Source organism: Sciurus vulgaris (genome assembly GCF_902686455.1).
Source record: "Sciurus vulgaris genome assembly, chromosome: 1".
In the NCBI taxonomy this organism is placed as follows: domain Eukaryota; kingdom Metazoa; phylum Chordata; class Mammalia; order Rodentia; family Sciuridae; genus Sciurus; species Sciurus vulgaris.
Window position 1 is genome coordinate 19,452,793 of NC_136461.1, and position 22,613 is coordinate 19,475,405.

The following is a 22,613-nucleotide window of genomic DNA, read 5'->3' on the forward strand; positions in this document are numbered from 1 at the left end:
TCATGTGCATTAGGTAAGCACTCTTCCACTGCGCTGCACCCCCTGCCGCAGAACTCATTCTTAGTTACATAGAGATGGATTTCTTGGTAGTCAGACCTTTCCCAAGGTCCTACATTTGAGCCATTTTCACTGTTATTATAAGGAGTGAAGCTCTGAACATTTCTGCTATGTCCCTTTTTCTTTTTAAATTACTTCTTAGAAGTGAAAGTTTTAGGTTAAAATATAGGAACAGCTTTTTGTCTTTGTTACCTATTGACAGATTATTCTCCAGAAACAGTTGAACCAATTTAAAACAGCTACTACCTTAAAATTCCCTGAAAGTTATTTTCTCCTTAGGACTAATTCATTACTTAATTCTTAAGTTATTAAATAGTCATGGTGGACTAGGGGTATAGTTCGGTGGTAGAGCACATGCTTAGCATGCATCATCATCATCAATAAATACGTAAATAAATAAGGTGGTATGGCATGTGGGAGTCAGGCAGATGGGTTTGAACCCAGTCCTGCTGCATATTAGTACTGAAACTCAATTTTTAAACTTATTTATTTATTTAGGTGCTGGGGGTTGAACCCAGGATCTCTCATATGCTGAGCATGTGCTCTACCACTGAGTTACATCCCAACCCCCAAATCCCAGGGCCTTGTGCTTGTGAGGCAAGCACTTTACCAACTGAGCTATATCCCCAGCCCCAAATCCTATTTTTAATGAGTTCTTTTTAAGTATGAGTAAGATAAAGTTCCTGCCTAGTATCTAGTACATGGAAAATTTTTAGAAAATTGTAATAACTGTGATTATCATTTACTCTTACTTGGGGAAGAATCAAAGGAAAAGGGTTCCTCAAGTAGTTCAACTTGGCATAGGTCATGACCATGTTGGCAAAATTAAAGTGTGTATCTTGATTTTGACCTTTAGGCCAATAGGCTGCTATCTGATATCTAAGAGAGAGAGAGAGAGAGAGAGAGAGTGTGTATGTGTGTGTGTGTGTGTGTGTGTGTGTGTGTGTGTTCGTGTGTATGCATATATATGTGAATTGTCTTGATGAAATTATTATCTTGCCTGATGTGGAGAGGAAACAGGGGTGCTAACATCCTGGCTCATCTCCTTCAATGGCTGGCTTTGTCCCTACCACCTGCCAATCTCTTCTTCAATCTCTCCTGAGCAGTTCCTGCCTCATGCTGGGGACCGCATCTTGATCACGGGAGCAGCTGACTCCAAGGTGCATGTCCACGACCTGACTGTAAAGGAGACTATCCACATGTTTGGAGACCACACAAACCGGGTGAAGCGCATCGCCACAGCACCCATGTGGCCCAACACGTTCTGGAGTGCTGCTGAGGATGGGCTTATCCGGTAAGGGTCTGGGCACTGAGTGGCCTGTGCTTGCCCTGCTCCCCGTGCGTGGTGATTCCCCATCCCATCTGCTCACAGTAGTTCCTTCTATAGGCCTGGTTCCTCCTTCCAGCAGAGGTTCAGCCTCATTTTTCTGCCCAGGGCAGTTGCTGGTACAAACTCAGGCGGGAACATTTGCTTACCCCACCTTCACCATCCTCTGTCTCTGTCATCCTCCATACTACCCCCAGGCCCACTGACCTTCTCCCACCACCTCAGATGCCCAGGTCTCTGCCATCTCTGTGTATTCATACTTGCTGTTTTTTCTTCCTCGATTCTCTGTCCACAGCTCTTTACATGTCTGACTCTCAGCTTGAGTCACCTCTTTAGAAATACCTTGTCTGACTATCCATTTAAAGTAGATAGACATTATTCTGTTTCATAACCCTAATTTCATCCTCTATAACTTTAATCACCATCTATACTTTATTTTTGCTTGTTGGTTTACATTTTTGTCTGTGTCTACACTTGAATAGTAAGTTCTCGGGCTGGGGAGATAGCTCAGTCGGTAGAGTGCTTGCCTTGCAAGCACAAGGCCCTGGGTTCAATACCCAGCACCAAAAAAGAAAAAAATAGTAAATTCTCTTAGAGCAACTCCATGTCTATCTTATTCTTGGTAGTGTCCCTAGAACAGTGCCTGGCACACTTGACACATTTCTCTTCATCAGTTTTGTCATTGAGCATATGCCTGGGACAGGGAGAGCCAGCAGAAACTGGAAAATACTTTCCCCTTTTCTCGTGCCCTATATTGTTACACATTTCCCTGTATTTCCTTCATCCTAAAATGGTATTGCTTTCTTTCTTTCTTTCTTTCTTTCTTTTTTTTTAATGTGGCACTGAGGATTAAACCTAGGGCCTCCTGCATGCCAGGCATGCACTATACCACTGAGTTACACTCCCAGTATCCCCCGCAACCATACCTTTTTGAGATAGGGTCTCATCATGTTGCCCAGGCTGGTCTCAGACTTGTAGACTAAAACGATCCTCCCATCTGAGCCTCCCACGTAGCTGGGATTCCAGGTGCACACTGCAGCACTCGGCTCTCCTTGCCCTTCTTTAACCCCTTTCTGCACATGTGACCTTATAATGGTTTCATATCTCCCCAACCTACTTTAATCTGCCTCCCTTGAGTTCCTATAGGACTTTGTCTCTCTTCACTGTTACAGAAGAGAAGTCTTTATAAGTCATGTGTAAGCTATAACACAGGAGTTATGAGCAGGCCATTGAAGTCAGAACCGGGGTGAAATCCTACTTCTCATTCAGCATTTGGAGAAGATCACTTCACCCCTGAACCTCAGTTTCCTTATATGTAAAATGGGAATAATCTCAGTATTTCCTTTGTTGATCTGAGCATTAAAATTGAGATAGTACATGTAAAACTTTAGCATGGTACTTAGGAAGTACTTGATCAGTGGCATGTGCACTTGTTTAACCTAACTGACCAGATTGCCAGGGATGGCTGGTAGAAGCTGAGCATCTAGGGCACTGGGTAGGATCCTAGGGACTGAGGCAAATTCAATCAGGAAAGGTGCAACAGCAGCAGGTGAACTTAAGCTGGGCTTCCAGAACAGAGGGATTTGGATGATCCAGGAAAGTCTGAGTGGCTTCCTCAGTATGAGTAGAGTTTACAGAGGCAGGGATGAAAGTGGCATGAATAGGATAGAGAATTCTATAGTTATAATTGACCCACATTTAGAAAAAATGTGGGATTTGGTAAAAACAAAGTATTGAGGAATACATTTTGTGGGACAGAGGACAGGAGAGTGCTCTAAAACTATTTTCAGAAGAACATTCTGGTGAGGATGGCTTAATAAAGGCAAACAGCAAAGAGATTGTTGTAGATGTTTAGGCAAGAGGAAGGTGAGCATATAGGTGATGTCCCTCCCAACTCTTTGGAGGTAACTGTATTATAAGAAAAAAAAGTTCTCCAAGCTGGAGAGTAGGAATGTGCTGCTGCTGGATGTGTTGGCATCCCCTTCACCACGTGGCTGGGATTGTTTTTCTAGATAGCTCTTAGACGATACCCAGATTCATTCATATTCTCTCTCTCTCTCTCTCTCTCTCTCTCTCTCTCTCTCTCTCTCTCTCTCTCTCTCTCTCTCTCTCTCTCTCTCTCTCTCTCTCTCCCCTCCCTCCCTCCCTCCATCTCTCCCTCTCTCCTCTCTCTCTTCCATCTATATCCCCTTGTTTCTTGAAAGAAACTAGACTAGGAAGGAGCAGAGCAGAATAGTCTAAATCCAGCCTTGGCCAGTCAGCCCTGTTCTACACCTAGGGACAATACTAGACACACAGCATGTTTTCACTAAGCATTGTAATCAGTGGTAGTATAATAGTAACAATAATACATCTGTAAAATAAATACAGTAGTATATGCCCTAAGGAGTTACATTAGGATAAAAAAGAATGTGCGAGAAGCCTACTACAGGAACCTGGCACACAGTGGGCACTAAGAAATGGAAGAGTGGTTTTGGCATTCTTATTATTTACATATGGGTCCAAAGCCCTCCCAATCCATGCACAACAAGGACTCTGCTTCTCCCTTGCTTTCCACACAAAGACCCCTACCCCTAACTTTGTCCTCTCTCACAGCCAGTACGACCTTCGGGAAAACAGCAAACACTCAGAGGTGCTGATTGACCTGACAGAGTACTGTGGCCAGCTGGTGGAAGCCAAGTGCCTCACAGTCAATCCCCAGGACAACAACTGCCTGGCAGTAGGGGCCAGTGGGCCCTTCGTGAGGCTCTACGACATTCGCATGATCCATAACCATAGGTACGGTTCACTCAGCCTCCTGGTGCAAGGCCTTAGGAACTGGCCATCTCGTTCCTTCATTTCCATGTCCTCTTAGTTTTGTTTTTTTTTTTTTTTTTAACTTTGTGATTTAAAACATCAATATATGCTTATTTTGGAAAATATGGAAAATATAACAAATTACCTGAAATCCCATGACCTGAAAGAAATCACTGTATGTATTTTCTGCTAGTTATTTTAACATGATTGTACAGTTAGTTTTATGCATGTAATTTCTTTGTGCTTATGTTTTATCTTATTCTTTAAAAAAAAAAGTAAGAATATACTCAGCACCCCCATCCTCACAGCAGTCCTAAACCTGAGTGACTCCTGCCCTGGCTATGGCTTTCTGTGATTTGGGGGACAGGTGCAACAATACCTGGCCTGCTTTATTTTCATTCATGAGTGTGGGTGACCACTGATGTCCCTCCCACACTACATGGCTCGGAGTGGGCCTTGAGCCTTAGCTTTGACATCTGTAGAATGGGGGGTATGAGGTGGCCTTGAGGTCCAGACAGGACCTCCTTGGTAAAGCACTGTAATGTCTGTGTCCACACCTGGCTAGTAGATGGACTTCAGAGTCACTTAGGTAAGGAAGAAAGGTGCCTCCTTTATTTCTCAGAGACCCAAACTTAGGCATCTTTTAGGGGAGTCTGGTCTGTCTAGCCAGGGCCAGTGCTAGAATTTCTTGTTCTTTTTTTGGTTGTCTTTTTTTTTTTTTGGGGGGGGGGGGTAATTGTTTTTTTGTTGTCATTGTTATTGTTTTTAGAGTTTCAGCCTATCTTTTCCTTCCCACCAGAAAGAGCATGAAGCAGAGCCCATCAGCAGGTGTACACACCTTCTGTGATCGGCAGAAGCCCCTTCCTGATGGTGCAGCCCAGTATTACGTAGCAGGTAGGGTTCAGCCTGACTCTGGCCCCAAACTCTTGGCTGGATGCTGACTCTCTCTGGGGCAGTGCAGTGGGTCAACATGCCATTCTAGTCAAGAGCAAGGGTTTTAGAGTCAGACAGATCTTTAATCCTCTCATGCTAAACTTCAGCAAATTACTTAACCTTAATGAGTTTCTTTTCTGTAAAATGGGGTTGTAAATATATGAGATAAAGCATGTAAAGCAGCCAGCCCAGTGCTGATCAGAGGGCTCAACACTCATAGCTGCTTCTATGATGAAGTTGGGTGCTAAGGTTTTCAATTCAGGTATCTTCACATAATCTCCTGCCCCTTCGAGGGGGACTGAGAGTCTAATTCTAGGGTAACGGGGCTCTTTCCTCCAGGTCACCTGCCAGTGAAGCTGCCTGATTATAACAACCGTCTTAGAGTGCTGGTTGCCACCTATGTGACCTTTAGCCCCAATGGCACGGAGCTGCTAGTCAACATGGGAGGGGAACAGGTAGGTTCAGCTGCCTCATGTCACTACTGCATCACCATCCCATATCCAGCAAACCAGGCCTGTGTACCTTACCCCCACCACCCTAAGGTGGACAGAAGTAACAGCCTCATTGCAAATGACATTACCGTGCAATGTGGGAGTGACGTGGCATCATAAGAATGCTGAGTCTCTCTCTGTGTTTCTCTCCTTCTATTTTCTTTTTCTTTCTTTCTTTTTTCTTTTTTTTTAAATTGCAATACTTGGGATTGAACCCAGGGGTGTTCTTGCCACTGAGCTACATCCCAGCCTCTTTTATTTTTATTTTGAAACAGGTTCTTGGTAAATTGCCCAGGCCAGGCAACCTGTGATCCTTCTGCCTCACCTCCTGAGTCACTGGGATTACAAATGTGCATCACTTCACCTGGCTTATTTTTTAATGAACTAGGTAGATAATATGATAGTATGAGATTTTGGTTAAGAGTACAGGCTTTGAAATTGACAGATCTATCTCCATCATGGCCCACTGTTTTTCTAGCCGTGTACTGTGACTTTGAGCAAGTCCCTTTATTTTTCTGAGCCTCAGTTTTCCTCATCTGTTGTTTTCTTAGGAGAAAATCCCTGGGCCTCAGAGCACACAGTCAAGCTGTGGTTTAGGGCCAGTTTTAAGAATGTTCTTTGATAATAGGTTGCTAAACCTTCTGTTTGTGTGCTTTCAGGGTATTTAGTTAGTCTTCCATAAATTTTTTATTCTACTGAGCACTCATTGTGGGACTAGAGTATTCTTAAACATAGCATGCATGAGGCCTTGGGTTGGATCCCCAGAACCAGAATACTAGTAAATATAGGGGAGACAATGCAAATATGATCCATCCTCAGGATGACAGGAGACAAGGCAAGGAAATTGTGATGACATTACAGGCAAGGCATGAATATATACCAAAGAAATGGGCTGGAGAATGGGTGAGCACCTGAGTTCAGAATAGTCCTCTGGCTTCACAAAGCTAAGCATCACCTGGCCTGAAGGTGGCATAAGGGTAAGTGGGGAGGCTATCTTAGCGGAGTGCTTCAGAGCCAGACAGACATGGGTTTGAGTCCTGGCTGTGCCATGTGCTGCTTCTTTGATCCTGGATAAATTTCAAATTTTGAACCTGTATTTTTTCATTTGCAAAAGGGATGATTATAATAGTATTCTCCATGTGGTAGTTTCTAGGATGAAATGAGTCAATATTAAAAAAAATACTTAGCAGAGTTCTGGAAAAAGTAAGCATTCAATAAGCGTTAAGTTAATAGATAATATTTACCTACTGAGAGAAGTAACTAGCCGTGTTACTTTAAGCAAGTTGCTTCTCCTTTCTGCAGCCTCACTTTTCCTATCAAAGACATTTAGCTTTGTGACCTCAAGACATTTAGCTTTGTGACCTCTGAGCTCTTTTCCAATTTGAGCACTTGATTCTAATTAATGACAGTGTTTCAATTAGGGCTTTGGGTAGATCGAACAGCCCTTCCCAAGGACCTGGAGGAACGAGGAAGATTTTCCTGCCTGAAGTTCACTTCCTGGGCTAGCTCTATGACTCCCGTGCTCAGCAGTCACTGTATCCTGAAGTCCCGGTTCTTGAGAACCGCCGTAGCCTTGTGAGTGGTTCCACCACATCTATGCCTCATAGCCTTCATATCTTTTTTTGACCCTCAACTTTAGGTCTATTTGTTTGACTTGACTTACAAGCAGCGGCCATACACTTCCTATTGCTCTAGAAATGCCACTCATCAGGGGGTAAGTCCTTCCTAGGGTATCTCTGCTGAAGTGGGGTGGGTAGCTTGAACACCAGCTGCCTCTGCGGGAAGCCTGCCATTACTCTGAACTGTGGCGACAGTATTCCAAAAGCAAGCAGGTCTTCGTTGATCCTGTCCTACAGGAAGAAGGAAGATAACAGTAGGTCAGAGATCTGTTCCAGGGCTTTGCATCAAAGCCCTTTTGCTTCCCTCTGAAAACAGGTTCTTCCCACAGCTTGATTCTTGAGGACCTGAGTAGTTGCCCTTCCTCTTTGCATCCTGGCTTATCACTTTTTCTGGGTCCTACAGTTGATACAGGCACCTTCTCACCCCTATCTCCCCTGTCTCCAGCTAAGGGAAATGACATGCTGAAGCTGTGTCCCTTACTAGCCAGCAGAGGGCGTGCAGGCTTTTCTTTATGCCTTTGCCTGCTGATCTGTCCAAATTTGGGTCCCTGGGACTGGGTCTTACCTTGGCAGAATAGTCCTGCAGTGGAACCATCAGACCCAGTGATGGAAGCTGAAGGGCTGCAGAGAAGAAACGAGGGTCTCATCCTGAGTTGTCTTTCTCCCCATCCTGCCAGAAGTCCAGAACGGCAAGATGTCTACCAATGGTGTGTCCAACGGTGTGTCTAATGGCCTGCACCTTCACAGCAACGGCTTCCGACTGCCAGAGAGTAGGGGGCATATCAGGTGAGGCCAGCAGACCCATTCAGTCCTCCAAGCCTCAGTTACACCTTATGAACTTGAGGGAAGAATATGTCCTATAAATCTTACCCCTGACCTGCACCCAGGCACACATCCCAGAGGGAAGAGACAGGCAGAAAGCTTCTTGGAGGGTGGCTGATGGTCCCATGGCCTCTCCTACCTAGTAGGATACCAGCGATGCTCAGACTGAAGCTCCAGTCCCTTGACAGTAGCGGGGGTCAGGGCCCACAGGCTAGCTGCCTCTCACTAAGCTACCTCCAAATTGAGGTTCCAAACAGATGATCTTCCCCCATTGTATTATTCCCCGCCCTATAGCATATTCCTGCCTCTATTCTGTGCCAGGTCTTATGCTGGCTTGAGTACGTCATGGTCAAATTTTCTATCCATTCAGATAAGCAGTTGTCCATAGAGACATTCATTTGAGGAACTTGGGTGGCCATAAGGTTCAGCTTAGCATGGAGTCACGTAGTGTCAGTTACTGTCATGCCCAAGAGTTTTATTAAGAATTGCCTTAAGATTACACAAATGGTATGCCTTTACGCCATGTACAAACAGAGAAACAACATGTATCCCATTTGTTTACAATAAAAAAATAAATAAATAAAATAAAATAAAAACAGAAAGGAAGGAAAGTCATGTGAAAAAAAAAAAAAAAAAAAAAAAGAATTGCCTTAAGCTGAGTGTGGTGGCTCATGCCCATAATCCCAGTGGCTCGGGAGGCTGAGGCAAGACAATCATGAGTTCAAAGTCAGCCTCAGCAACTTAGCAAGGATCTAAACAACTCAGTAAGACTGTCTCTAAATAAAATACCAAAAAGGGCTGGAGATGTGGTTGAGTGGTTAAGTGCCCCTGGGTTCAACACCCAATACCAAAAAAAAAAAAAAAAAAAAAATTGCCTTAAACTGGGCCAGGTGCAGTGGGGCATGCTATAATTCCAGCTGCTGGGGAGGCTAAGGCAGGAGGATTGCAAGTTAAACACCACACTCAGCAGTTTAACAAAGCCCTGCGAAACTTAATGAGACCCTGTCTTGAAATTTAAAAAATTTTTAAAAGGACTGGGGATGTGGCTCAGTGGCTAAGCACCCTGGGTTCAATCGCCGGTACAAAAAGAAAAAAATCACCTTAAGCCAGGTGCAGTGGTGCACACCTATAATTCTGGGAAGCTGAGGCAGGACGATCACAAGTTCAAGGTCCATCTGGGCAACTTAGCAAGACCCTGTCTCAAAATAAAAATTAAAAAGGGCTGGGGATATAGCTTAGTGATAGAGGGTCCCTGGGTTCAACCCCCAGTACTGCAAAAGGAACTGCCTTAAGGCCATTTAGGATGAATTCATTCCTGCCTCTTTTATTCAATGACTCACAGCTTTGGAATTGTGCCTGTTTCCTCTTAGGTTAATAGGTAATAACCCAGATCAGGGACAGGAGTGGCCCCCTCTTCTAGATGGTAGTGCAGATCACAGGGGCTGAGAAAGCCTGCCTGACCCTCAAACAGTGCTACAGATGTCTGGAGGGCTGCTCTGACCTTTGACTTTTCTGACTTGGCACTGCTTCCCTTACAGCCCCCAGGTGGAGCTGCCCCCATACCTGGAGCGCGTGAAGCAGCAAGCCAATGAGGCTTTTGCCTGCCAGCAGTGGACCCAGGCCATTCAGCTTTACAGCAAGGCTGTGCAGAGGGCCCCTCACAATGCTATGCTCTATGGTAACCGAGCTGCTGCCTACATGAAGCGCAAGTGGTAAGTGGGCCTGCAGAGGAGACCTGGGCTAGAACAAGGGATGTAGCAGCTGGACCACAAAGGCAGCAGGCCTAATGGAGCCGAGTTGCCAAGGCATCCAGGGAGGGAACATTGCTACCTAGGCCTAGGCCTCTCCTCCCCACTCCAGGCTGACAGTAGGCAGGTGAACCAAGTCTCAAACACCAAGGAAGCTCAAAGCTAAGTGGACAAATTCACAAGTAGTTCCAACATAATGCTTTGTTATAAAGTTCTGTGGCCACTGAGGAAGTAGGAGTTGAGAGAATGATTAGTCCCAACTGTTGGAGAATTGGGTCTTGAATTGGACTTTGAAGTAGCAGTGGAATCTTTCTAGGTGAAAATGAGGAGTTTGATGAATTCACTTGGTATCATCTTAAGTGGTTCTGCAGCTCCTTGCCCCTGGGCCTTGCTTTCCATATTTTTAGACCCACTATACCAAGTGCAAACAAAATTCCAGAGATCTGGGGCCAGCTGTGGATCATGCTGGGGTATAGTGGTTGGTGGTAAAGATATGGTGGTCCATATCTTGAGGAAACCATCAGGGCCCCCAGCCCTTCTGCCTGCAGCACCAGCAGGCAAGCAGACAGGCAGACCCCCATCCCCCAGCCAGGGCCAGAACTGGAGATGGATAGAGCTGGGCCCACAGCCATTTCTGCTCCGTCTGGCATACGTCGGCTCTGCCCAGACAGACAGGCCAGCTGGTGTGCCATCGTCTGGCTGAAACTAGGCAGGCCTGGGGAAGCTTAAGAAACCCACCCAAGTCAGCAGGATGTTGGTGGGGGTAGGGAAGATGCTACCCCTGTAGGCCTAGCTCAGGCATCAGGAGTTTTCCCAGGGCTCAAGTGGACTGTTTTGGGTTTTATCCTGAGGTGTGTCACCTCTCTGTCCCAAGAGTTTGATACAGTGTGATAGTCCTCATCCAGGTTCTAGGCTGAGAGCTCAGCTTCAAACCTACATTCTTGCTAAGAGAATTAATAATGTCCTTATTCTCTGAGCTTCTCCTATGTGCTAGGTACACAAAGTTCTGTCCTTCTGTAGCCCTGTGCTCCAAAGACCCCAGCCTCTGGGCAAATAGTAAAGTTCCAGGCATAGTTCAGTACTGAAGAAGCAGAAAGCAGTAAGTCTTGTAAATGGTCAGGTAAAGTGTTATGGTCACTTTAGCTGGTAATCAGTGAAGTACCAGAAAGACATGGTGTTTGGGGCTGGGGGTATAGCCCAGAGATGGGGCTTGCCAAGCATGCATGAGGCCCTGGATTCCTTCCCCAACAGCACAAAAAAAAAAAAAAAAAAAGAAAAGACAAGACCTGATGTCTGTATGGACTTGAAGTGTGGACAGGAGATGAAGGGAGGAAGGTACCATGGGGAAGGACATTCCAGGGAGATGAAATGGTGTGAACAAAGGTGTGGGGGTGGGGGATTGACTGAAGAGCTTGCTTTAGAACAGCCAATCCATTTGGCTGGAGCAGAGGGTTCGGGAAGGGACTGGCAGGAGATGAGTCTGTGAGGTAGCCTGGGGCTGGCCTGGGAAGGGCTTGGAATGCAGAGCAGTGGCGTTTGGCCTCAATTCAGTGCATGATGGGCAGCTACTAGAGAGTTTTGTGCAAAAGAGGGATGCTCAGAGAGCTGTCCTTTCAGGGAGATTGATCTGGCAGTGCAACTAGGATGGGTGAGCCCTGGGGCCAGCCTCTCTCTCCCCCGATCCCCACATGCCTATCAGTGACCCCTATAATGTCACATTCTGTCCCAGGCCAGTCTCCCCAGGGCTACCATCTGCTCCTGGATGTAGACCACCCTCTGGCTCCTGGCTGGTCTCCGGTCTGGCTCTCCCCAGGAGCCTGGAGGGGCACCTTGTAGGCAGTAATTGGGTTTCCAAATAGCGCCTGCTCCTTCGTCATAAGCCCACTGGTTCTGACCGCAGGCCATGCTATCAAAGCAGCTCTGTCTCCTACCCTTCACACTGCTGAGCTGCTGGTTCCTGGTCTGAGAGTGGCTATTCCAGGACTGGTGCTCCCTCTGGAGTGCTGTAGGGAGAGAAGGATCAGAAGGAGCCTTCCAGTGCCAGGCCTGCTTTGGCTGTGCAGGAGGGCTGTGAGCTGTGCCCTTGGTGGAGGGGCCATCAGCTCTAGGGAGCGCTGCTTACTGCTTGAATAGACCAACCCCATCCCAGCAGCAAGAGGAAAAGAAAATATGCTTCGAAAGGGGAATTGGCTCTTGTGACCTGTCTCGCTCTCCAGATGAGAGACAAGGACTGGTCTCTGGGGTCCAGGGCAGCATGCCTCCTATATTCTGGCACAGGATGAGAGGAGGGACTTCTCCTTTTACCTCCGTCTGCTTACTCCCCCCTCCAAAAAAGCTCTCCCACTTCCCTTCATCCATACTCTAGGTTGGAGAAGTGAGTGGGGACAATTTGGAGCTCCTGGCATGCTCAGCCCCCTTGCCATCAGCTTCCAGAGAGCTGACTGTGCCAGACAGTCAGGCCCCATCCTCCAGCCCCAGGAGGTAGAGGCCACAGCTGCTGCGGATCAGTCAGCCAGGACAGAGGGGGGTCTGGATGAGGGCTGCTGCCTGCTGGTCAGACCCCGAGTCCCCAGCCTGGCACTTCTGGCTTCCCTAGACCACAGAACTGTCCTTGAGGGCCCCCTGCCTTGGACATGGCTTTGAAGGCCAGCAGGGGGATTTGAGGAGGTGGATGAAGGAAGAGAGAAGGAGGGCTTGGGGAGCCTGAGGTGGGCAGGATGCCAGGCCTTCTGCTGCAGAGCTGCGGGTGCCTGGGGGGAAAGCAGTGTGCAGTTGCAATCTGTGCCCAGCAGAGGGCAGCCTAACACTGGTTTTTTGCTACCTCCCCAACTCCTCAGGGTTCCTAGTTTGCTCCTTCACATACTCTGTCTCTCAGGGAGGAAGACCTGTGCTGAGCCCGGATTCTCCTCACCCCCAACTCCCTCACCTTCAGGTTTATCAGAGGTGGGCTAGGGTGGCCACAGGAAGCAGAGGAGACGAGTAAGACTGACCCTTGCTTACCACGGGAGACCACCTCCAAGCCACACTCCCCTGCCTTCCAGGGACGGTGACCACTATGATGCCCTGAGGGACTGCCTGAAGGCCATCTCCCTAAACCCATGCCACCGAAGGCACACTTCCGCCTGGCCCGCTGCCTCTTTGGCTCAAGTATGTGGCTGAGGCCCTGGAGTGCCTGGACGACTTTCAAAGGGAAGTTCCCGGAGCAGGCCCATAGCAGCGCTGTGATGCATTGGGCCGCGACATCACAGCCGCCCTCTTCTCCAAAAATGATGGTGGTGAGTGGGCACTGTCGATGGGTGGCTGTCACTCACCTGTTTGAGGGGCTGTGTGACCTTTTGCAAAGAATATGTTTCTGGAATTAGAGAGGCCTGAACTCAGGTGCTGATTCAGAAACCATGTGACCTTGAAACAGTCTCTCAGTCTGAGACTCAGTTTCCTCACCTGAAGAAGGGAAATGTTAGCACCTCCCGTTGAGGGTTTCTGTGGAGGATTGGCTCTAGCGTGCTCAAAGCACCTGCGTAGGAGGAAGCTGAACCCAGTCAGGCCATGTGGTCTCCAGCTGGGCCTTCCCACCTGCTCACAGACAGGGCCTTGGCAGCATCACTGGGCTGAGAGAGAGGCAGGAGCTGCTCATTGCCTTTGTTTCAGTCTGTGTAAATGCAGTAGAGACCACAGCACAGAGCAACAGAAATGCCTCGGTTCCCACCTGAGCTCTACCAGGTGGTAACTGTGTGGCTGTGGGTACAGCACAGCCTGTGAACCACTGCCTCCCCTGCACAGAGGGCTCACGAAGCCCTGCCCAGCTCACCTCACTAGCTAGCTAGCATTGGAGAGTGGGCTGGGCAGGTAGTGTGGTTTACAAACATGGAAGCTGAGCTCACTTGAGGCAAAAAACAGAACCTTGCCTCTCTCCTTTGTGATTTACTAACCATGGGATTGCTTAATTTGTTCAATGAATAGTTAACAGACAACTACCTGGGAAATACAGCTGTGACCCTGTCAAATGAGGTTTCACTGTTGGTAGAATTGGTAGCTTCATAAACGAACCAAGCACTAAAAGAGACAAAGAGAATGACGAGTACCTGGGGCCATGCGTGGCCCAGGTGTATGGGGCAGGGCTCGAGGCAATCTGGGCTCTTCAGGAACAGATGATGAAGCCAAGATCTGAGGGTCCAGAGGATACAGGTGTCTAGGAGGTGTGGAGTCCTTCGCATGGAACCAGTACATACAAAGAAGGCCCCAGAGCAGGTAGAAATGAGGCACCTTTAGGAAACTGAGAAAATCAGTGTGATTTTACCTGTTAACCAATCAGTACTGTGGTTGGAATCCATAAAAACTTGTTTTCCAGAGTATACAAGTATGCAGAGTATACAAGCTTGTTCCTTAAGAGCTATAAGAGCTGTAAGTCTTTGTGAAAGTCACCCATTCAGGTTCTTTTTACTAGTGCCCTGCCCTACCCTACCCTGCCTCTCTTATCCACAGAAACGTTCCTTGAGCCTGTGCATTCGCAGAGCTTCCAGGCCTTTATTCCTTTGCTCAGGGAACTGAACCAAGACTCTCCTGGTTTCAAAGGTCTCCTCTTAGACATCCTCAAAAGATGGCAGGATCCAAAGATACATCTTTCTCACAACCTTTTCCCAATTCTCCAGAGTAAGGGTGGAGGCAGGTTAACGCTCGATTGTCAGTACTGGGCTGAAAACCTGGCCAGGTGGGGAAAAGCTCTGCGGAGGGAGGGAGGGAGGATCAGGACTCTCACCTTTCCTTGCTCTCTCCCCGCAGAAGAGAAGAAGGGAGCTGGTGGTGGTGGAGGCCCAGTCCGCCTCCGAAGCACAAGCCGCAAGGACTCCATCTCAGAAGATGAGATGGTACTGCGGGAGCGAAGCTATGACTATCAGTTCCGCTACTGTGGCCACTGCAACACCACAACAGATATCAAGGAGGCCAATTTCTTTGGCAGGTCCGAGGCCCTGAACAGGAGGAGGGCACAGCCTAGTTGGTAGCAGGAATGGGGTGGGGTGGCATTGGGGCCATAATGCTTTTAGAAAAGAGCCTCAGCTCCCAGCTCTTCTCTGTACCCATGGGCACATGGCTTTACCTCTTTCAGCCTCAGTCTCTTCACCTATGATATGAAACCATTTGAGCGGATATCATATCTGCTCATGGGGTCATAACAAGGACTAACGAGATAATCCAAGTGAAGCATCCAGTGCCTGACCATCCCTCCTCCCCAACTCACCCGCTCTCTACATTTGACACACTTGCTTTCTTTGTCTGGTTGCTTGCAGCTTCTCTCTGCTGGGGGAGGATGAGGCAAGAGCCCTCAGAGGCTGGGAATCGTGGCACGCCCATTGTGTGCTCAGAACTGTGCCCTGGTACTAAGGGACAAAGCCCATATCTCAGATACCATCACCCCAACCCTCCTTTGTGGAGGTTCACACTAAATCTTTGGGTAGGTGAGACACATGGACATGAATCAAGAATCTCTCCGCCTCTAAATGTCAGCATGTGAGGGCCTGTGCTGTGGACTGAGAGTCTGGTTCTGAGACGTCTGTGAGTGCCAAGGGAAGACTTAGGCCAGGGTGTTCTTAGAGACCTGAGGGGTGTGACAGCCCAGCCTGGCATCACTGGGGTTACATTGTGCTTTGGAGGAGACTCTTGGAGGAACCTAGGCAGTCGCCTAGCCTAGGTTTAAGAGAACAGTGACTAGGGTCTGCAGCATGGACAGATTCCTGCGTGTGGGGGAATTTTGAGTCAAGGGCAGACCCCCGAGAGGGGGAGACTGGGTGACAACAGACTTCCCTGCTCCCTCTTGCCCTGAGCCATGTGGCCTCTATTTGAGGCTTTAGGGCAGTACCCCACCTGACCTCCCTGCCCTTTGCCCCCCGCCAGCAACGCTCAGTACATCGTCAGTGGCTCTGACGATGGCTCCTTCTTCATCTGGGAAAAGGAGACCACCAACCTAGTGCGCGTGCTCCAGGGGGATGAGTCCATCGTCAATTGCCTGCAGCCACATCCCAGCTACTGCTTCCTGGCCACCAGTGGCATCGATCCTGTCGTGCGACTCTGGAACCCCCGACCAGAGGTGAGGGTACAGGCAACGTGGCCAAAGGCAGACAGGCAAGAGGGTGGAGGGACCCTGTACAACGCCTCCAGCTGAGCCTGTGAGAGCTAAAAAGAGAGTCACACAGAAGACAGAGGCTACCCATGTGAGTCAGCTCAGCCTAGGGCCCCAGGCCGTGTCAGGAAGAACCCCTCAGGTCTTGGAAGCTCCAAATATAGTGGGCACTTCTGGGGGCAAGAGTTGGCTCCTGCTTTCTTGGAGCATATCCTTGAGCTAGCTGTAAAGATGAGAAGCCCCTTCATCAAGAACAGGTGCAGGAGGGCAGAGAGAATTGACCAGCGCAACCCTCATGAGAAGGATTTCCCAGGGATCCTTTCTCTTATATACTCCGGTGTGTCCGCCCAGCAGCAGTTCAGAGACCAGTCCCTCAGCCACAGGGAAGGGTGCAGGATTTGGTGTGTGGTGGGCCTTCACTCACTGCAGCTTAACCATCTACACTGGAAATGGGAATGACAGCATCACTCCAGAGGTCACTGTGAGGACTCGGAAGTGGTACCTGTGGTGCCCAGCCCATGGGGCTGAGGCCAGTGTGGTCCCTCCACTCCCAACCCCAAGCTCATTTGTGAAGCGCCTCCCTGGGGAGCAGAGGGAAAGGAAGGATGAAGGCGGGGCTTGAGCACAGGACAGAAGGGAACAGGAGGGACCTACACCTGCCCTCTCCCCAGATCCAGTCTGTGTGCTCTCCTGACATGGTGTGTCCCCGATGTGCATCCCAGCATGTGTGTGTCCCATACAGATACAGCCCAGTAGTGCCGTTTGCCTCGTACACACCTGCTGTGTGTTTCCCCCATATATATATTCTGGTACATGTGTCCTGCCCCCGCACAGGTCTCCAGGTACCTGCAGCCCCGCCCTGTGTTGTCCAGTCTGTTTCCCTCCCTGCCACCCCATGCATGTGTCTTGGTGCAAGTGCCCCCTTCAGTATCCTGGAGTCCCCCGACCCCGGGTGCACTCACACATCCCTCTCCTCCACCACAGAGTGAGGACCTCACTGGCCGAGTTGTGGAAGACATGGAGGGTGCTTCTCAGGCCAACCAGCGGCGCATGAATGCGGACCCCTTGGAGGTGATGCTGCTCAACATGGGCTACCGGATCACAGGCCTGAGCAGCGGGGGCGCCGGGGCCTCTGATGATGAGGACAGCTCTGAGGGTCAGGTGCAATGCCGGCCCAGCTAGACACTCCAAGCCCCGGCCCCTAGCCCCATGCTACTGGCTGGACCCTCTTCCCTGAGCAGGAGGCCAGGGGGTTCTGTTTTGGTTTGTCTTCCCACCGCCACCTCCCCATTTTTTCATTTCCCCTGTTTTGTTTGTTAGTTTGGCGTTGGGGGTGGGGGTTGCTGCAACTTGCTGGCTTTCAGACTCTTGAGCTGATTGTCCCTTGATTGTCCCCAACCCTGAGCAGAAGAGCAGGAGGGGAAACCCCTCCCTATGCCACATCTCCTGCTTCCACTTCCATGGAGGGCTCTGGCCTGCCTCAAAACCCTTTCTGCCTCCAGTGGCAGGGCAAGGGCTGACGCTGTCTTCAAGACTGCCCTGCCCTTCAGTTGGCAGCAGAAAGGGTAGTGGAACTGCTGGTGGTAAAGGCCAGCTTGGTCCGTTGCCACTCTTGCTCTCCTGCCTGCAGGGCTTGCTCCCCGTGGTCTTCAGGGAAGGTTCTGAAGAAGGATGGAGTTCTACCCTCCCTCCACAGCCACCAGTGTTAAGGTGGAAGCAAAGGGAAGGATGGGAGCCCTGGAGTGGGCAAGGCCAAGCCACCTGCCCTGGTGGCAGTGGAGCCTCCTTGTCTGCTCTTGGGCACTGGCTTGGGCCCTGAGCCTGCTCACCGTCAGGGGCTCTGCCTTTCCTGAGGGACCTGGCAGGAACTGGGGCACTGCACCATACCCCACCCACCGTGCAGCCACTTCTGCACCATGGCCACTCTCCTCTTGGGCGCTCCTTGGCCTCACTGTGACCTTTTTGCCTGAGCTCCCAGCTGGGCCTACTCTGCTGAGGTGGCGCTTCCTGCTAAGGGCCTGGCTCTGCCCTTTCTGCCCTCCTTCCCACCCCACTGCTGAGCAGCCACAAAGACCAAAGAAGTGATGGCTTCTCTCTGTCCCCTGCTGCTCTGGGGGGAGGTTGGTGGGAAAATGCCTAACTCAGCCCCTCTCTCCTCAGCCCCAAGCTTTACACTGGATGCAGCAGTCACCCCACCACCAAGCCCTGCTCCCTTGCCCCTTTGGCTCCTCTCTGGAGCTGCTCTGGGTAGTTGGTTCTCCCCCCTCCTCTCTCCCTCTCCCTTACCCTTGGTGCTTCCTTGGCTCCAGCCCTCCAGCTGCAGCCTCTGGGGAGCAGCAGCCTCCCTTCTCTCCCGCCCTCCCTCCCTCCCTCTCCCTCACTCAGCCCCTGTCTCTGCCAGGTGCCTCCTCTCAGTCAGGCTTCAGAGCAGCCCTGGAGACAGGAGGGCCATGTTAAAAGCTTTTTCACAGTTTTAAGACGACGAGGGGGGTGAGGCTAGTGGTGGGGGGTCTGGCACCATCTCATTGCTTTAATCCCAGCGACACAGGTGGCAGCTTCTTCCCTTCCTGCCCACCCCAGTCCTGCTTCCCACCCCTCTCTCTAGCTTGGTAATGAAGTATATTTATTGGTGAAGGAAACAGCTGCTGCTGCTTCTCCTGCTGCTGGGACTTGCTCCCCTGTCTCTTCTCCACGACCTTTCTCAAGCCCGGAGCAGGGAGCAGGAGTGCTGGGGCTGGGCCCTAGGGCACAAGAACCGGCCAGGGCCCCTCTGCTTTCCTGTGTTCCAGCCACCTGCCATTTCCTCCCGCCCTGCCTGCCCAGCCTGGGCCCTGCAGTATGGAGGGACACATAAGCCTTACTGTCCTCTGGGGCAGGAGCCGAGCCTTTTGTTGCTCCGCTCCCAGGAGAGTGAGGGCGACGCGATTGATTAAACCGTTTTGTTCTAGCTGTGGCTGGTGCATTTGTGGGGTGCAATGGGTCTTGGGACAAAAGTAAGGGTGCCTCCTCTCTGTGGTTCCATGACTTTGAGCAACCACTGCTCCAGCAGGCAGAATGAGGCCTGCCTTGTAGGGTCACCATGAGCTGGGCCCATTCAGCCCAGCAGGGCCCAGCACAAAGCCCAGCACTGGTGACTGCAGTTTGCAGTAATCAGTTTTCCTTGTCTGGCTTTCTTTTCTGAAATATAAGGGGCTTGGAGTCTTAGTGGTTTTTCAAACTTTTAAAAGCAAAATTCAAATATTCAAATGAGAAATATACAGTTCATACTGTGACCCAAGAAATACATGCATACTTGTGTATATGTATGTGTGTATTGTGTATGTGTATATAAACACTTTAATATCTCACATACACACACAAATATGCATATGTGTTTGTGTGTGTGTGTGTGTGTGTGTGTATAATGAGCCAAAAAGTTTTACTTACCCTTGCTACAGGCAATTTGCTCTATTTACCTTTCTATTTTGTTAGGGAAAAAATACTGGTTGTAATCCACTAAATTGATTTCAAAACCTGCAAGGTTTTTGTTTTTGTTTTTGTTTCTGTTTCAGTTTTATGTGTTCTGGATTATCAGATGATTTCTTAAGACCAGAGGATTCCGAACTGTCTCAGTTCACAGCACCATTAACAGCCCAGTAATGTTTTCATGGAACCCCTAAGTCAAAAGAAATACCTATCAGTTCAATTTATTAATAGTCAAGCCCAAATCACTTAACACATGTTTATGTCCTAACAAGTTAGTTGCTACTTAAAAAATAGTATACATAATATTCTTAAATAACTGCAATTACTAATGGGATCTGTGCACCTGTTGGGCACACAAGTTTTTGTGTCAAACCTTCTAATCAGAACAGACCCTATTATCCATGTTTCCTATTCCTCATTTCATTAGCTTTTTCTTTTCTTTTTTGTTGTTTTTATTTTGTACTGGGGATTGAATCCAGGGACACTTAACTACTGAGCCACATCCCCAGCCCTTTTTATTCTTATCTTGAGACAGGGTCTACTAAATTGCCAAGGCTGGCTTTGAACTTGTTGTTATCCTCCTGCTGCAGCCTTCAGTGTGGTATTGGCAAAAGAATAGAGACCAATGGAATGACTAAGAATCCAGAAATTGACCCACACAAAGGAGCAAAGGCAATTCAATAGAGGACTATCCTTTCTCAGCAAATAATGCTGGAACAACTGGACATCCACATGCAAAAGAGCTCACAAAAATGAACTCATGATGTATAATATAAAACAGGGGCTGGGGTTGTGGCTCAGTCGGGGAGCGCCTGCCTAGCATATGTGAGGCCCTGGGTTCCATCCTCAGCACCACATAAAAATAAAAGTATTGTGTCCACCTATAACTAAAAATATATTTTTTAAAAAGTGTAAAACACAAAAAGTATAAAACTCCTAGAAAATAATAAGCTAGATGACCTTGAATCTGGTAATAAGCTTTTAGATACAACACCAAAAGCATAATCCGTGAAAGAAAGATTCACAAGTTGGACTTCATTCAAATTAAAACTTCTCAGCAAAAGACACTGTTAAGAGAATGAAAAAGACAAGCCAAGGACTCTGCAGAAATATTTCCAAAACACATATCAGGTAAAGGTCTTGAATCTAAAATATACAAAGAACTCCCAAAGCTCAGCAGTTTGAAAACCTAACTTGAAAATGGGCATAAGATCTGAACAAGCTGGGTGCTATGGCACACACATAATCCCAGCTACTTGGAAGGCTGAGACGAGAGGATAGTAAATTCAAGACCAGCCTCAGCAACTTAGACCCTGTCTCAAAATAAAAAAGAGCCAGTAAAGTGCCTCTGGGTTAAATTCCCAGTACCAAAAAAAAAGAACAGATTCCTTACCAACGATGATAGCATATGAGAAGGCATTCAACATGTCATTAGGAAATTGCAAATTAAAACAATGAGCTGGGGACAGTGGCTCACATTGGTAATGTCAGCTCCTTAGGGAAGCTGAGACAGGAGGATCACAAGTTTAAGGTAAGCCTGGGCAACTTAGCAAGATTCTGTCTTAAAAAATTAAAACAGCTGGGATGTAGCCCAGTAGTAGAGCATCCTTGGGTTTAATCCCCAGTACTGCAAATAAAAAATAAATAAATAAATAGATAGATAGATAGATAAAAAACAGTGAAATAACACTATACAAACTCTTAGAATGGTCCCCAAAAAAAATGAAAGAAAAAATTAATGACGATACCAAATGCTGCCAAGGATGTGGAGCAACAGGAACTCTCATTCATTGCCAATGGAAATGCAAAATGGTACAGCCACTTTCGAAGACAGTTTGGCAGTTTCTTATGAAGCCAAACATAGTCTTACTATATGATCCAGCTACACTCCCTGGTACTTACCCAAAGGAGTTGAAATCTTATATCCACACAAAAATCTGTACATGAATATTTATAGCATCTTTTTTCTTGATCACCAAAAGCTGGAAGTAACCAAGATGTTCTTCAAAAAATGAATGGATCAACTGGTGCAACCTACAATGGACTATTTATGATTAAAAGAAATAGGCTATCAAGACAACAAAAGGTAACAGGAGGTTGACTTGTAGCTTGCAATGGAGCAGTTGCCTAGCATGCAGGAGTCTCTGGGTTCCATCCCTATACACACACACACACACACACACACAATTGCATGGCGTGGGGTGCACGGCTGTAAACTAGGGACTCTGGGAGGCTGAGGCAGGAAGGTTGCGACTTCAAGGCTAGCCTCAGCAATTCAGCGAGGCCTTAAACAACCTGGTGAGACCCTGTCTCAAAAGATAAAAAGGGCAGGGGATGTAGCTCAGTGGTAAAGTGCCCCTGGAATCAATCCCCAGCACCTGGGAGCAGTAGCAAGGGCCTCCTAGCTACTAGGGAGGCTAAGGTAGAAGGGTCACTTGAACTCAAGACTTCAAGACCAGCCTGGGCAGCATAGTGAGACTCACTTCTCCAAAACAAACCAAATACATGATATGGAGGAAACTTAAATGCATCTTGCTTAGTGAATGAAGCCAATCTGAAGTGTGTGTGTGTATTCTTCGATTTCAATTATATGACTTTCTGGAAAAGGCAAAACTATAGAGATTACTAAGATCACTGCTGTTCCATTTTTAAAGCATTGTGCATGTATGAGTCATCCAAACTCACGGGCCCTGCTGATAGAGAGCTTGGGGCTCAGATAAGCCCACACAATGAATGGATAGCAAAACAGACATTAGGAATTGGGACGTCTGTGTTTGTGGTAGGCAAGTGTGACCCCAGAGGCCTGCTGCCAGTCACTTTGCTGAGGAGCATGCCAAAATGTGGTTATAGAACTTAAAAGGCAGTGAGAAGTTAGCTATCTCAAAGGTTCTCAGCAATGGCTGTGGATCAGAATCACCCAGCATGTTTTGCAAACTTCCCATGCCCTACACCCAGAGATATTAATTGGTCTGAGGTGGAACCCAGGCACCCATCCATTATTCTAAAGCATGCCAGACTCATTCTAATGTGCAGCTAGAACTGAGAACTAGATCAGTGAGAACTAGACCTATCCACACTGTACAAATGTGGACACTGAGTTCCAAAAGGGGGCAAAAAGGGGATAGCTTGCCCCAGGACCTCCAGTGAATGAGAATCTCTGATCTCTGATTCCTAATCCAGTTCTTCTTTTTCTTTCTTTTTTCCTGGTAGTGGTGGGAAATCAAACACAGGGCCTTGCAC

General features: G+C 48.3%; 1 protein-coding gene across 1 annotated transcript in view; it reads left to right on the plus strand.

Moving 5' to 3' along the window:
• The window catches only part of WDTC1 (WD and tetratricopeptide repeats 1), a 61,914-nt gene extending 43,059 nt beyond the window's left edge, over positions 1–18,855 (plus strand). Inside the window, 15 exon segments of the mRNA XM_079114610.1 lie at positions 1,164–1,351; positions 3,980–4,162; positions 4,980–5,074; positions 5,453–5,568; positions 7,244–7,322; positions 7,904–8,009; positions 9,584–9,757; positions 12,835–12,896; positions 12,899–12,931; positions 12,934–12,974; positions 12,976–13,009; positions 13,012–13,068; positions 14,573–14,750; positions 15,683–15,875; positions 16,893–18,855. Coding sequence (XP_078970736.1) covers positions 1,164–1,351; positions 3,980–4,162; positions 4,980–5,074; positions 5,453–5,568; positions 7,244–7,322; positions 7,904–8,009; positions 9,584–9,757; positions 12,835–12,896; positions 12,899–12,931; positions 12,934–12,974; positions 12,976–13,009; positions 13,012–13,068; positions 14,573–14,750; positions 15,683–15,875; positions 16,893–17,090 — 1,737 coding nt within the window. The 3' untranslated portion in view covers positions 17,091–18,855.
• Positions 18,856–22,613: the final 3,758 nt, after the last annotated feature.